Here is a 13,794-nt window from a genome sequence, read left to right as displayed (position 1 = left end):
CTCTTAATGAAGGTGAAGCCTTTTTTATCGTATGCCGATTTAGAAAAAGCCATCCATGCCTTCATTACCTTGCATCTTGACTATTGTAATGCCCTCTATGTTGGAATTTCTCAGTCTCTTCTGCGGAAGCTCCAATTAGTCCAAAATGCTGCAGCCCGTCTTTTGTCAAACACCCCTAGATTCGCTCACATTACTCCCATTTTGTTTTCTTTGCACTGGTTACCTGTTAAATTCTGGGTTGGTTTCAAGGTATTGTTATTTGTGTTTAAATCTATTCATGGTCTCCCCCCCCTCCCCTTACCTTTCTGACTTTGTGACTGTTTATACTCCAACCAGAAATTTGCGTTCCTCTGAACATTTACTTCTGGTCGTCCCAAGGTCTCACTATAAGATGTGGGGCGATCGGTCTTTTGCTGTTTACGGCCCTAAGCTCTGGAACTCCTTGCCCCAGAGCTTCGATCGCAAGCTGATCCAGCCTCATTCAAGTCTGTTTTAAAAACTTAATTCTTCCGACAGGCGTATGCTCAGTAAAGTGTCCTTAAATTGTTTCATGTCGTTTACTGTTTTGAATAGTTTGTTTTATTTGCTTTTAGGATTTATATACATTTTGTGTAGGCGTTATTGGTTTGGGATATGTATGTGAAGCACTTTGTGCCTTTTATGAGCTGTAAAGTGCTATACAAATAAAGTTATTATTATTAAACCATTGTTCTGTTTGATTCGGATTTGATTTGGACCAGGTAGGTGTAAAAGCCCCCTTACTTTCAGTTCAGGTAAAATGTACCTAAATGTCAAATTGGTGGGAGTACTTCCACCCTGACAAAGAAAATGTTTGTTTCATCTGGAACAGACTGTTCCTGTATCAGCTGAAGAGAAAAAAGTAACCAATACAAAAAAGTGATGGGGACCGAAGTTTCTGTGTGGCCGTGAATCTGAATGTTAAGTGGAGGAGACAGCAAAATGAAAAAATAAGTCTCACTGTTAGCATTGATGCATTGCTGACATTGAAATAGAAGTTTGTTATGCTACCCACTAGAGTACGTCATTATCAATAAAGAATAGAGTGAATGCACATGGCCACAGGTTGCTTTCAATTTGACAGATTAGTTGGTGAGATTAAAACATGGTCATTTACACACTGATCACAATCTAATCAAAGCCTGCAGGTAAGATTTACAGCTGTTCTATATTTCTTCCCACACACTCCACGGAACAATCCAATTTATTTGATTGCTTTGCTGACCTGCAGGCCATTTCAGTATGGATAAGAAATATAAACACATTTTATTCCTGAAGAAAGTGCAAAGCTAAAGCACAGCAGAAACCTAACAGGTGTGTGTGTGTGTGTATGTGTACCTGTAACATGGTGACTACATGTCTTTCTCCTGTTTTCGTCCAGATAGGAGCCATCCCCAGCTTCACAGCAACTAACCCAACTCTTCGACTCCCTGGGAAGAGAATCACAAGTAAAGCTGGATAAACTGCGAGCCAAAAGGAGGAGGACTCATAATGTTCATAGCTGTTACTGAGTGTGATCCCTACCCTCTGTCCATTCATGTCGCTGCCAGGGCTCATCTTTGAGGGGGTTGAGCTTTTCAGCTGTCTGTCTTCTGTATTCCTCTGCCATGCTCTTCCTCATGTATTCCTGGTTGTCCTCTGTGAGGTGTTCCTCAAACCATGTAGTGGTCTTCACTGTCCTAACGGAAGCCACAAACTGGGCAGGACTGCAAGACAAAGAATTAAGAGAATCAGATGCAGTTATTTACCAGGAAGGCCATCAGTTGTTTAAATTCCTTCATGAATTTTTAGTCAATAAAATATCAAAAAATAGTCTGAGGCACCGCACCCATCATAATTTCCCTGGGTCCAAGGTGATGACTATTATTTTCTCTGAAAAACTGCCCCAAACTCAAACCATCATTTAATTTGTTTTAATAACACTAAACAGAGATAAAGAGCTGTTTTTAAACGTTTGATAGGTTGACTTGGTATTTGTTATCTTGACAAATGATTATCAAAATAGCTGCTTAATTATCTGAATCACCATTCCAGGTGTAATTTAGGTGTTTTCTAGAAAACCTACACTGAAGTTGGCCTCTCTGCTTCAGACCTTATACTACTCTGTGATTTTAGTTTACTAAGTTGAGCACACATCATTGCTTATTAGTTTCCTCCTGAGTCAGTTCAGTAACTGCAGTGTCCTTGCTGATGAGTCACAAGCATGTCCACACATCCAGAGGGACAGTTTGGGCATTTTCAGTGCATAAATGGTAATACTGTCGGCCTTTTGTCATAGTCTGCCCACGTCTGCTTGCAAATGGCTATCAGCACATTACTCATCTGTTACTGTGCTGACTTGGACTGCGGAGTGGCTGTACTTCGATAATCAGATATTTAATGCAGAACACTGGAAAGGTGAACCTAAAACAATAGGCTCCACAAATATAGAAAAATCGCACGACATCCTGGCAATTAAATAGTGAGGTATGTTAGTTAATAACTCACACCCTCACTAATGCGCAATTGAGCCATCTTTAACTTTGCTCTAAGGAGAAAACCACATCTTCGTATTTTCTCATATATTACCAAATAAAAAGCACAGTTAAAAATATACAGTCAAAGAGAGCAGTGAGTTAAACTGCACTGCTAATGTTATTCAGCAACAGAAACAGGGCCCAGCTAAGATACATGCAGACGCTAACTTATTCTATATTACAATAATTAGCCAAATAGCATTAGCTACCTTTCAGCTGCTGCTCGGATAGAAATGAGTCGAGTTCCCCGCTGAAAAAGAAACCGGCAGCTCCACGCCGCCATTATGCTCTTTAAAGTGTACACTTAATAAAAATACAAAAACTACAAATAAACTTGCAGGACATTGGGTCTCACATCACCACATACAACCACCCATGCCTTCGTTTACGTCCTGTTCTAAATGTCACCCAGGCTACTTCCGGTAGCCGACCAAAACAGTTCCGCAGCAATGAGGTTCATGCCAAAGGTTCCGCTAAGCCTCCAGTTAAAATTTTCAGCAAACATCTTAACTTACTAAACTTTTACATTTAATATCCACGATCAAAATTAATATAGTGTTTACATATTTGCATACAGCCTTCTGTCGCTGAAGGTTGGTAAAAAAAAGCAAAGTAACAATAAATAATAAATGTATAAATAAATACTAAATTCTAAATATGTTGACTATGGCAAGTGACAAAACAGTTTCACCCTGCGTCCATTTAACACTGTGAATTTTCTGCTTCTATCTGACTATCTCCTGAACTGTAACAATATACTACTGTATATCCTATGTAACTGTTTTAATTTATCATTATTGTCATTGCTGCTGCTGTTGCTTCTGTTCTTTTGCTTCTTTTTCTTCATCACATTTAATTGTAGCTTTAGAGAATATTAGATACTTGGAAAAAGAGAAGAGAAAAAAAATAAAATTTTTGTTCATATTAGGTGGTTTCTCCCAGTCTTCATAAAACTGATTCTCAGCCCCTCTCAGTGAAACTCATGATATCAGAAGACATGCTGAATACTGATCGGACCGTCAGAGACTGAGGGCCATATGGAGCGTACTCTTGGGAAAGCCCAACTTTGGTTTGCTCTAATGAAATGTATATAAACTAGGCTAGCGAAACCATTATCCTTGCATTTTAATGTCTGACCGGGGGAGAGTGAAAGGGAAATGTTGTGGATGAAGGTGTCTCTGGGCAGACAGCATTATGTATGCGTAAAGGAGGAATGTGTGGCAGTTTGAAGAATCATGGCATGCTTGTTCATTCAACAGGGCTGTCCATGAGAGAGACAGAGTGATATGTAATATCTAATCACAGTGCAGGTCTGCATATACAACTAACTGTATATTCAGTGGCATGCAGACAGAGGGACGCTCACTATGCTGAGAAAAACAAATCACACCCTTTCTTTTTTATTCTAGACTATACCTCTATGCGACATGGCTGAGCAAATACACACAAAGTTGTTTTTGTTCCTTGTCACACACACATATGCACACAGATTGGAGATCAAACCCAAGTGAGAAAACCAAAGTGTCTTTATTATAATCAACATGCAGAATACAGAAAAAACAGTTTTCAGCTCACAGATGAGTGTCTACCACACACTTTGCTATTCTCTCAAAACTCTTTACAATGTAAGAAGGTTATTAAGGAATTATTACAATTATTCAGTTGTTCATTCCATTTAGTAAAGTCTCAAACAGGTCAGTAGAAAAGAACCAAAATCACCCAAACCACCCTGAATGTCACTCAAATGACAGAGATACTTTATTTCATAACTAGCAAGCGACTAGTGGAGATTGGATATTAGCAGGAGCTGAATTATGCATGCATTTATGCAGTACTCTAAGAAGGATGCTGCCATTCCCATAAATAACATTTGCAATGCTAATTCTAAGCATTTCAGTCTATGCCGCCACATATTTTGGCTTTCGTACTCACAAATCTTTTGGTCTACTTACTTGCTAGTTATCTAAATAAGGTAGGAGTGTCATTTTTGGGGTGAACTATAGTCTGATCCTGCATGCTGGTTCAGAAGACTGCTCTTATTTCTATAAACATTTTTCAGATATACAGCAGATAATAATAATTTCCCAGGTGATGCCATTGCGGCCAAACATGCAATAGTCATCAATGGAGTAGTTCAAATTGTTTCACCTGAACGAGCTAATTCTCTGAGCTAGACTACTGTAGCATGTTGTATGGTTGTGTGTATATGCTTGTGCTTTTGCATGTGTATATATATTATACAGTACATCAATTTATATACATATATATATGATATATATGTGTGTATCTGAGTGTATGTGTACACATAGTCTATTGTCAGGGACTGAAGGCTCTTGTGGACTCGTAGTCCGACATACACTTGGGCTTGATGCCTTTAGCATTGTAGTAATCCACCACCTGGTTTGGGACTTCTGCCAAAACACTCTTTGCCAGTGCAGCTGGAGAAGCCTGGAAATACATACACAGAAAGAGACAGAGGAGGAGAGAAGTCACAAATGTACTCATATCACCAGCCATGCATGATTCTTGGATGCCAGAATCTACTGTTGAGATCAATGCTGTCAAAGGTCTGGATGAGCGGGACTGATGTGAGCAGACAAGCTCATCTGACAACCTCAGACCTTTTTGTCCTGTAGGACCACAGCTTGATTTGTGGATATGTTTCCAGCAAAATGGCATAAGAGAAAACTGCATCACATCCTAGCACACTCTATTTAGAAGAAAATGCAAAAGTAGGTGTTTATTTATCCATTACTTTGTACAATTGTTGTATGAGTTCACCTAAAATATAATGCAGTCCAGTTGTGTTTGCTCATATTTAGCCTATGGATTTTATTTGAAAATTAATGAAAAATTATTTATTTGAAAAATTACAATGCAATTTTGGTAGGTTGACAAAAATCAGCATTAAGGTTCAAGAGGTCCTTTCAAAATATTAATGGAAAGGGTATTCCTAACAGGAAGTACTGCATCCAAAAAGATTGCAGCTTCTGTTGGAAATCTCCATACTGAATGTCAAAAAACCCAATGGTTAACATTTTTCTTGATATTATTTATTGGACTCATTTGTCACCAGGGTGCATTATGTTGTAAAATTGTGGCCAATCTAGCCTTGCAGTTTATTCTAGTTAAAGTGAAAGAAATATTATGAGGTTAAATTATTATTTTATCATACTCTGCTTCCCCAGATCAGTTTTTGGGATTTATTGGCTGGTTCAAGACTGGGAGACTAGTTTTACCTCCCCACTGCCGCCAAGTGCTTGCTCAAGAGATATTTGTTGGGTTTTTTCTCGATAATATTCATTTAAATATACACTTAAAAACATAAAATGTTCATATAAAGCAAAAACACCCACCCACTGCTGAAAAAATAATTTCAAAAACTCCTATGCAATGTATACATGAATACACACACAGGCCAGCCATTTCTCTGCACAAACATGCATACAGCCACACTGCACACACCTCCAAATCCTCACAGTCAGAGAGTCAGTTGTACTCCACCTCACATAATACCCCAAGACAATGCATCATCAAAGTCCAGCCTCCCCACCCTCCTCCTGCTCTTCTCTCTCTTCCACTCCTATCTACCTGTTATACCCCGCTCTGCCTGTCACACAGCAGCTCCGTCCTGCTAATCCCTCCTGAAAAGAAACGACAGAGCAGAAAATCACCTCTCCACCTCTGTCACACACTCCCTCACTCCCTTTTGTCTTTAGCGCTTTTAGCTCTGGTCTCCTATTGACCCCCCCTCCTACACCACTACCACCACCAGCACAAAGGGCTGCCTCTCTCCCTCCACCTTTCTTTGCTTTCTCATATATCCCTCCACACGTACAGGATTCCCAACTTCTCTTCCCTGTCTCTCTTGTATGTATTAGCAGCTTTACTATATGTAAAGCTACTACATTTGCCACCCCTCCACCCCCTTTGTTGTTTGGCTGTGGTGTAATTGGTTGATTTTTTCAACCTGTCACAGACCAAATTCACCATAACAGACCCAGCCAAATAGACCCTGTCAAAGCCAAGCACAATTAATGCCATCAGAGCCACACAAGCAATGTGTAGATAGCTGATGTGTTTTGACAAGCACACCAAGCATATTACGCCCACACGCTTACACTTGCTACCCCCTGAATACAGCACTTCTTACCACCCACCCAACACACACATAGACTCTGTTGAAATAGAACTTTTAAAATGTCACTGCCTATCTGTCCTAAGTGGAACTGTAAAAAAAAAAATCTGTGTCCAGTTACTTATAACTGGAATTGAAAACTAGCCTGGGTATTTGAATGTCAAACCTTTTAGTAATGACAAAGCCACAATATAAAGTATTTGTTCTGAAAGTTAATGTTAATAATTCCCATGAGTGTATTCAATTAAAATAGTCAAATTTTTTGCTAACGAATTTTGCTTTAATTTGTCAGAGGAGAATTGTCTCTTAAAAATTAGACAGTTTGATGAAATGGATTATATTTTTTAATTTCGGTTGTTCATTTAGTAAATTCATTAGCCTGCATTTCAGCAGTATGCTGAATTATTTACTGCAGAAAAAGATACTTATTATTACAGAATTATATTTATTGAGATTTCCATGAGCTTTGTGTTTGTATTGTCATATGCAGCAGATTTGTAGCTTTTGTTATGAGGTCCAATATTTTTGCTGGATTTGGCTCATAGGTCGCTATTGGCCCTGCACTGCTCAGTCAATACTTTGCTGGTTTAAACTAAGAAAAAGACAAAGGAAATAGCAATGTTCGATACAGTACCAGCACAGAACCTGAGGTATTGTACAGACACCACTACTGAAACATTTAAAGCAATGCTTAGCTTTTTTTAAACGTTGTGTCCCTGATGTGAAATGTCCTAGATGTGCCTCCATAGATATTCCCAACATTTCTTATGCGCTTTAATGTTGTTATTCAGTTTTGAGGAAGCCATAAAGTTGTAAACAGTCTGGTATTCTGGCTATGAGGAAGTGGCCACACATTGTACAAAGACAGCTGAAAAACAGCATCTAGTGCAACATATGTCATAAAACTCACTGTATCCTTATACAATGTTTATGTTTTGATGCTTCCAAATTTCCCTGGGGAATTGGTTTCATTTTCTGACAGTGATGCGTCTATAAACTCAATATTTTTTTCAGAAATTTAAGACTTTACCCCCCACCATCCACCCATTTCCCCCACTGCCACCCACATGTTTGAAGTCCTTGAAGGGGACGAACTGGACAATGTCACGGAGAACAGGCTCGCCCTTGGGTGAACGCAGGATCCCGTCGTCCCCGTCCAATATCTGCATGTCTGTGAAGTCTGCGTTGCCCACACCAACAATGATGACGGACATGGGCAGGTGGGAGGCATGCACAATGGCCTCCCGTGTGTCCGCCATATCGGTGATGACGCCGTCTGTCAGGATCAGCAGGATGAAATACTCCTGAAGGGTTAGAGGTGGGAGGGGAGAAATTAGTGGGTGAAAAGGGGGCAGTATGTGGGAGAGAGGAGAAGATGTTTGATGAATTTTATGTTTTAACTGTGGCTTCTAGTTGGGCGCTAATTTGAATAAAATTCATTCTAATCCACTAGAGAGCTGGTGGGAAGTGGGAGGCATTAAGGCAGAGAAGGATTTGTCCTTTAAAAGGTATGACTGGAAGCGATTTAATATCAATCTCTCCTCTTTTCATTTCGTCTATTTCTGCTCTTCTTTGTTCCACCTTTTTCCTTCTCTGATTTCTTTTTTTCTGTCTGTTTATTTCTATTTGTCCTTCCGTTGTCTCCCTGCATGCCAGTGCAAACACTAACAGTCACAACAACAGGAACAAAATGATCCAGGCTTTCTCATCTCTCACCATGGCCTCTTTGGTGTGCATTTCCTCGGAGGCAGACGAGGCCACTTTCTGGATAATTGGTGCAATGTTGGTGGGTCCGTACAGCTGAATCTTAGGGAGGCAATTCTGATAGGCCTCCACCACACCTTGGATCCCTGCAAAACACACATACAGGTTATTTTGCTGCTATCTATCATCCTGTCTCCCTGTCTGTATAATGCACCGCACCGACCTTGCCAAATCAAAGTTCTTGTACTTGCAAAAGGAACTCTAAAAATCATCCAATTTTGTGCAAGTAATTGTACTCCAAGGTGACTGGGCATTTTTCTGAAAGCATTGCCTTATTGTCCACACAAACACAACATGACACCCATACACCTTCACAACGGGAATGCAGCTATGTGGGGAGAGAAGCGCAGAAGCCCATTTCACACGTACAGATTAGTGTTGTTTTTCCTCTGTATTTTAGAGCCTGAAGTACTTCCTACAGCATAGTGACAAATCTCCCAGCTGCATATGTGTGCGTGTGTGTATACCTGTGTGTTTTGTGTGTGTGTGACAGAGAGAGAGGAAGAAACAGAGGATGGGGACAGATATAGAGCGAGAAATATGAGCCTGACAGCGAGGGAGAGATGAGAAGCGTGCACAAGTGATACTGTAAGACTATTTTGGTCCTGTTACATATGAATGTATATGTGAAAGTTTTCTCTGAGTTAAAAAGCCTACATAAGTGGAGTGTGCTTCTGTGTCTGTGTCGGAACTCACCGGCACATTCAGGATTGTCCTCATCAAAGTTCACAGCAAAATCATGAGAAACCTTCATGCGGAGCAGAGAACACGGGGACGTTTACTGCCATGGCAAACCAAACACTCAGCACAACATGTTCAGTCCAATTTACAGGTTGATAGATGCATTCTCCTTTCATGATGATCAAAAGCAAGCTATTTAAACTAAACCCACCAGAGCTTCCTCTGCCACTGCAAAGACATCCATCCATCCATGCCAACTGTCTTACCTTGAAGTCAGGTGGTATCAATGCTCCAAAACCAAACGCTGGGAACATTTTATCACTGGAGAAACAATGAGACACATGATTCATTGAAAAGAGAGAAGAGGGAGAGACAAATGAAGGACAAAAGCTCTAAGATTTATGAAACATTTTACAAATAAGCACATTGAAATCCTTTCTTGAAGAGGTTTTGGTCCTTGTGTTTGGATGTGTGAATGGGTGTCAGCATCAGCCGATGATTGATGAAGCAGTATCTACCTGTCATAGTCTTGGCAGATCTCCCCTACAGCCACAAGCGCTTTCAGGTACTCATTGGGCTGGTAGGGGTGGATGTAGTGGAGAGAGCAGCTGTTTCTCGGATCCCCGTTAGACGCTGTGAAGTCTATTGCCACCTGGGACAGAAACACACCCACATACATATATGACTCACATAGCATGAGTGCACAAGGACAAACAGCAACATGCTGCTTTAAATGTTCAGGAGATTATATCTGAAAGCACTTACTGTGAACTGAATTTGACAGCCTCCCATGATGTACTCCAGGAAGGAATACATTCTGATGATCTGTCAGGAGAAATACTGAAATTTGAACCATGTCACGGATATGAAAAGATTGATATATATATATATATATATACACAGTTTTTACTGACCCATGGGGGAATTTGTTTCAACCTGCACATGCTTGTTTCTTACTTACACACATTAGACTCAATTTTCCTGAAATAGGATGCAAACACAAAGCCTTTAAAAGCACAGTGGAAACCTAACTCTGATTGCAGCACCCTTTAAGGACAAATGGTGTGTCATGATATTTGTCAACCCTGTTTGATCATATTCATATCTATAGACACATACCGTGGACTAGTTTGTATCTCTTATTTGAAAATAATCTTTCTAAACTTTCACACACCTTTTATATTTCAGATAATTTCACAAGAACTAATTCACAATGAATTCTGACTGATCAGCTGTGAATTTAAGGTTTGTTTTTTTTTTTTTGCCGATACATTTGAGTGCCCTTACTCGTGTTTAACAGCCTAGACTGTTGTTATGAGAACTGCCACACACCTGTGTTTGCAATAAAAGGTGGTCTGAGCAGGTTTTAGTGCAAATGCAATTGTGGGTCATACTGAGCACCACAATTGCACTGCACTGCCTAGCAGCATAAAGCCCATCCATTCATGGCAGGAAAGTATCAAACGCACCAAAATGAATGAACGAATAGATAAATATATAAATAAATAAAAAAATAGACTTGCACAGAAAGAAAAACAGCATAAAGACTGTATTTGAAGCTGTGCTAGCTTTACACTGGGAGGAAGACAGTCTAATAAAATTAAGACATGGTCACATTTGTATACATATATTCATGCCCTTATATGTATCACCACATTAATTTACACACACATACATGTACATACATATGCCATACATTCATACAAAACTCCTTCCAAAGTAGGAAAAGCTAAAGAAGTTGGATGTAGTTGTGGTCAGTGTGTGGTGTAGTTGATTTTAGGAAAACAAACTGGCTTCAGGCAATCTAAAGCTATTACCTTCAGTTCTGGGAAATGCTCTCCTCTATTATCTGACATTTTACAGATTAAACAATAATCTAAACTACACAATAAATGGATGGAAAGATTAATACGTTCATCTTCTGTTGTAGACTAAGACACAAACAGAGATACAGTAGATTGCCTAAAGTAGATGGATATGAAACGTTGCGTTACGTTACCTTACAGTGGTTGAGAATGACAACACCGGAGTTTCTGTAATTCTTCTTCTTCATCTGATATTTAGGGTTGATGCACTCCCATTGAATCTGGAAAGACACACACACTCATGTTAATGTTGGTGGTGCAACTTTTGCTGGTGTGTAGTATGAAAGGAGCATAAAAACCTATGTTAATGTGCTTACCTGTTTGCCCTCCTGCTCTGCCCTCATTTCCTTAAAGGTGGTCTGAAACTCCCCAATAAAGTCATGTTTTCCATTTGAGTCCCAGTCCCAGACTGTGCACTGGAACAGACACAAAATAACACTCATACACAAGCACATACATTCATTCAGTTAGAGCACCGCTGCAACTCTGTCACCTAAATGCACACATACACATGCACTCACAGGCATGAAGGGAAATGCCATGTTGAATGATTGATAAGGTGGTATTAGTAGGGGGGCAATGGAGCGGTAAAATATTAATCTGAAGATGCCGAGAAGGACGCGGCTTAAGAGACTGTTTTATGTTTATGAATGTGTGTGTGTGTGTGTGTGTGTGTGTGTGTGTGTGTTTAGGCAGAATAGTTTGTTTCTCTCAAAGGAGCAACTAGACAAGATAAATGGCCTCAATCACTGGTGAAATGTGAGGGTCAGCGGGCCGAGGCTTAGCAGATCGGAAACAAACAAGCCTATGGTTTCAAACAGTGACAGAAGGCCCTAATATCTGGGCTGTCCAGCAGAGTGAGTACAATCAATAAAATTCGATGAAAGTAGTCAATAGATACACATGCACACAGAAAAATGCTTCTTCCTTCAAAACAGGTTTAATTGCGGTGAATGAGTCATTTAGCTGTAGAGCTTTGTGACCTTCTTGCCTGATGTCACACCAACAATGAGCGATCACAACCAATCCAGCGTCCCTTGATTAACTACAATGGTTGGCAATAATCTCCTTATTTCCTGTCTCCCACTTAAGCTTGCAAGTGCCTGAACCTGAAGTGTATGTGCTTTTTATGTCTCAGTGAATGTGTGACTATTTGTGTATTGCATGCATGTCTATATTTTTGACAGTGATATCTGTGCATGAATGAGCATGCACCAGCTTTTGCAACCTTGCTTCTATTTTAAGTTGCTGAGAGCTGTGGGAGAGAGTAATGAAAAAATGAAGAACCTCCGTTCCATTCACTGAATACTAACTGTCGGATGGACTAGGAGAGAGACAAGCGGAGGGACAGAAAAAAAAAGTTAAAAGGTGGAGAAACTGCTAACACAAAGGGTGAGACAGCCAGACACTGCAGGGTTATGCATTTATGCATTGGTCAGTTAAATGTCTGGTAAAAAGGAAACACTGGTCTGAATAGAAATGTCTGTTCTGCCATTTCTCACCATAGGCGTTTTGCTTCGAACAGGTAGTCCTGGAAACCATAGCCGATGGCATGCATGTGTGTGTATGAGTGTGCATATGAGTGCGTGAGCCCTTTCTCCTGCTGTCAGGAGCTGTGCAGAGCCAGGACGCCTCTGAATGTTTAATGAACAAGCTCATGTTTATTCATGGAAAGAATAACTGTTCGGAGCTGATGTGCGGCCGCCACTTTTCTACATAGGCACATAACGTGAGCGTACACATACATACACAGTAATGGTAAGAGTTTAGAAAGAGCACTGGGCTATTTTACTCCCACTTGGCTCATTAAGTAACGCAGTGATGTCGGCAAAGGCATCACATGACCTGAACACAACTCCTGACTCGTAGAAGAAAATGGAATTATGGCTGTTTTGTTATTTGCTTATATGCTTTGGTTTCCTTTATATCCTTGTGAGTATGGGACACCTAGGCAATGCTTATGTTTTACGAATCACATCATTTGTATGCTGCGCAAAAAGCAAAACATCCTGCAAAGAAACACCTGCAGGGCCTTGGGATGCTGCTTGGCCTTAGTGCTCTAAATGAGCATTGTGTCACACAGGGGTAACTTAAATAATGAAAGGAGCTGTGGCCATGAGTTTGCCACCCTGAGTTTGTTGTAGATTGTGTTAAATGAAATTATGCTGCCACCATTATGACCTGCTAAAAATAGTTCCAGTTGCGGACTCACCTTTAGCTCCCTATCGTGGTCACTGCTGCAGAGCGTGTTCAAGGAAACTTTGAAGGATTTCCAAACAGGGCTCAGGTTGTTCATGACTGTCTGTACATGTACAATACAAAATCTGTTATTCTTAAATACAGATCTGAAGCATTGAGCTACATCTTTATGTGTTTGTGTGTGAATGTAATTGCCTCTGTTCTATGCACGAGGGACTCAGTCCCATCATCATTTATTCTAAAAATCTCCAGGAAAGGGTCGGACTTGCTGAAGAAATCCTACGGGGGAGACACACATGTAAGGCATTGCCTCAGAGATGCCTATGATTACCATAAATCATTTATACACTAACAGAGTTATTATTTCACCCCTTTTACTCCCTTTCTTCCTTGTTTCTTCCACCCATCCCTTTACTGTCCTCTCTAATTTATCCACTCCTCCACTGCTTTTTACATCTTTCCCCTAAGGCAAGACTTGTTTGGATTAGTCATCCATGGCTGTGTGTGTGTGTGTGTGTGTGTGTGTGTTGGTCACCTGTCCACTGTCGATCGTACCTTTTGATTAAAAACGAGGAGCGGCGACAGCGCTGACTGTCTGCAGCGTCACACCGAT

At 40.3% G+C, this 13,794-nt stretch overlaps 2 protein-coding genes across 4 annotated transcripts in view; both read right to left on the bottom strand.

Moving 5' to 3' along the window:
* The window catches only part of mrpl3 (mitochondrial ribosomal protein L3), an 8,140-nt gene extending 5,139 nt beyond the window's left edge, over positions 1–3,001 (bottom strand). The window contains exons 1-3 of the mRNA XM_020606802.1: positions 2,744–3,001; positions 1,543–1,724; positions 1,357–1,448 (exon numbers count right to left, since the gene is read on the bottom strand). Of these exons, the coding sequence (XP_020462458.1) occupies positions 1,357–1,448; positions 1,543–1,724; positions 2,744–2,817 (348 nt within the window). The 5' untranslated portion in view covers positions 2,818–3,001. The remainder of the gene's footprint in view (positions 1–1,356; positions 1,449–1,542; positions 1,725–2,743) is intronic.
* A 1,498-nt stretch (positions 3,002–4,499) lies between these two features.
* The window catches only part of cpne4b (copine IVb), an 18,817-nt gene continuing 9,522 nt past the window's right edge, over positions 4,500–13,794 (bottom strand). For 2 of the 3 annotated variants that reach the window (XM_020606959.1, XM_020606958.1), the window contains 11 exons: positions 13,377–13,460; positions 13,195–13,284; positions 11,300–11,398; positions 11,117–11,203; positions 9,883–9,942; positions 9,636–9,769; positions 9,384–9,438; positions 9,133–9,184; positions 8,389–8,522; positions 7,740–7,976; positions 4,500–4,982 (listed from right to left, as the gene is read on the bottom strand). In XM_020606959.1, the coding sequence (XP_020462615.1) occupies positions 4,851–4,982; positions 7,740–7,976; positions 8,389–8,522; positions 9,133–9,184; positions 9,384–9,438; positions 9,636–9,769; positions 9,883–9,942; positions 11,117–11,203; positions 11,300–11,398; positions 13,195–13,284; positions 13,377–13,460 (1,164 nt within the window). In that variant the 3' untranslated portion in view covers positions 4,500–4,850. The remainder of the gene's footprint in view (positions 4,983–7,739; positions 7,977–8,388; positions 8,523–9,132; positions 9,185–9,383; positions 9,439–9,635; positions 9,770–9,882; positions 9,943–11,116; positions 11,204–11,299; positions 11,399–13,194; positions 13,285–13,376; positions 13,461–13,794) is intronic. The other variant, XM_020606960.1, reaches the window with a different exon arrangement.

The sequence above is a fragment of the Monopterus albus genome, unplaced genomic scaffold (assembly GCF_001952655.1).
Source record: "Monopterus albus unplaced genomic scaffold, M_albus_1.0 scaffold82.1, whole genome shotgun sequence".
Classification (NCBI taxonomy): Eukaryota; Metazoa; Chordata; class Actinopteri; order Synbranchiformes; family Synbranchidae; genus Monopterus; species Monopterus albus.
Note: the sequence above shows the minus strand (reverse complement) of the source record. Positions and strands in the feature narration are given on the sequence as shown.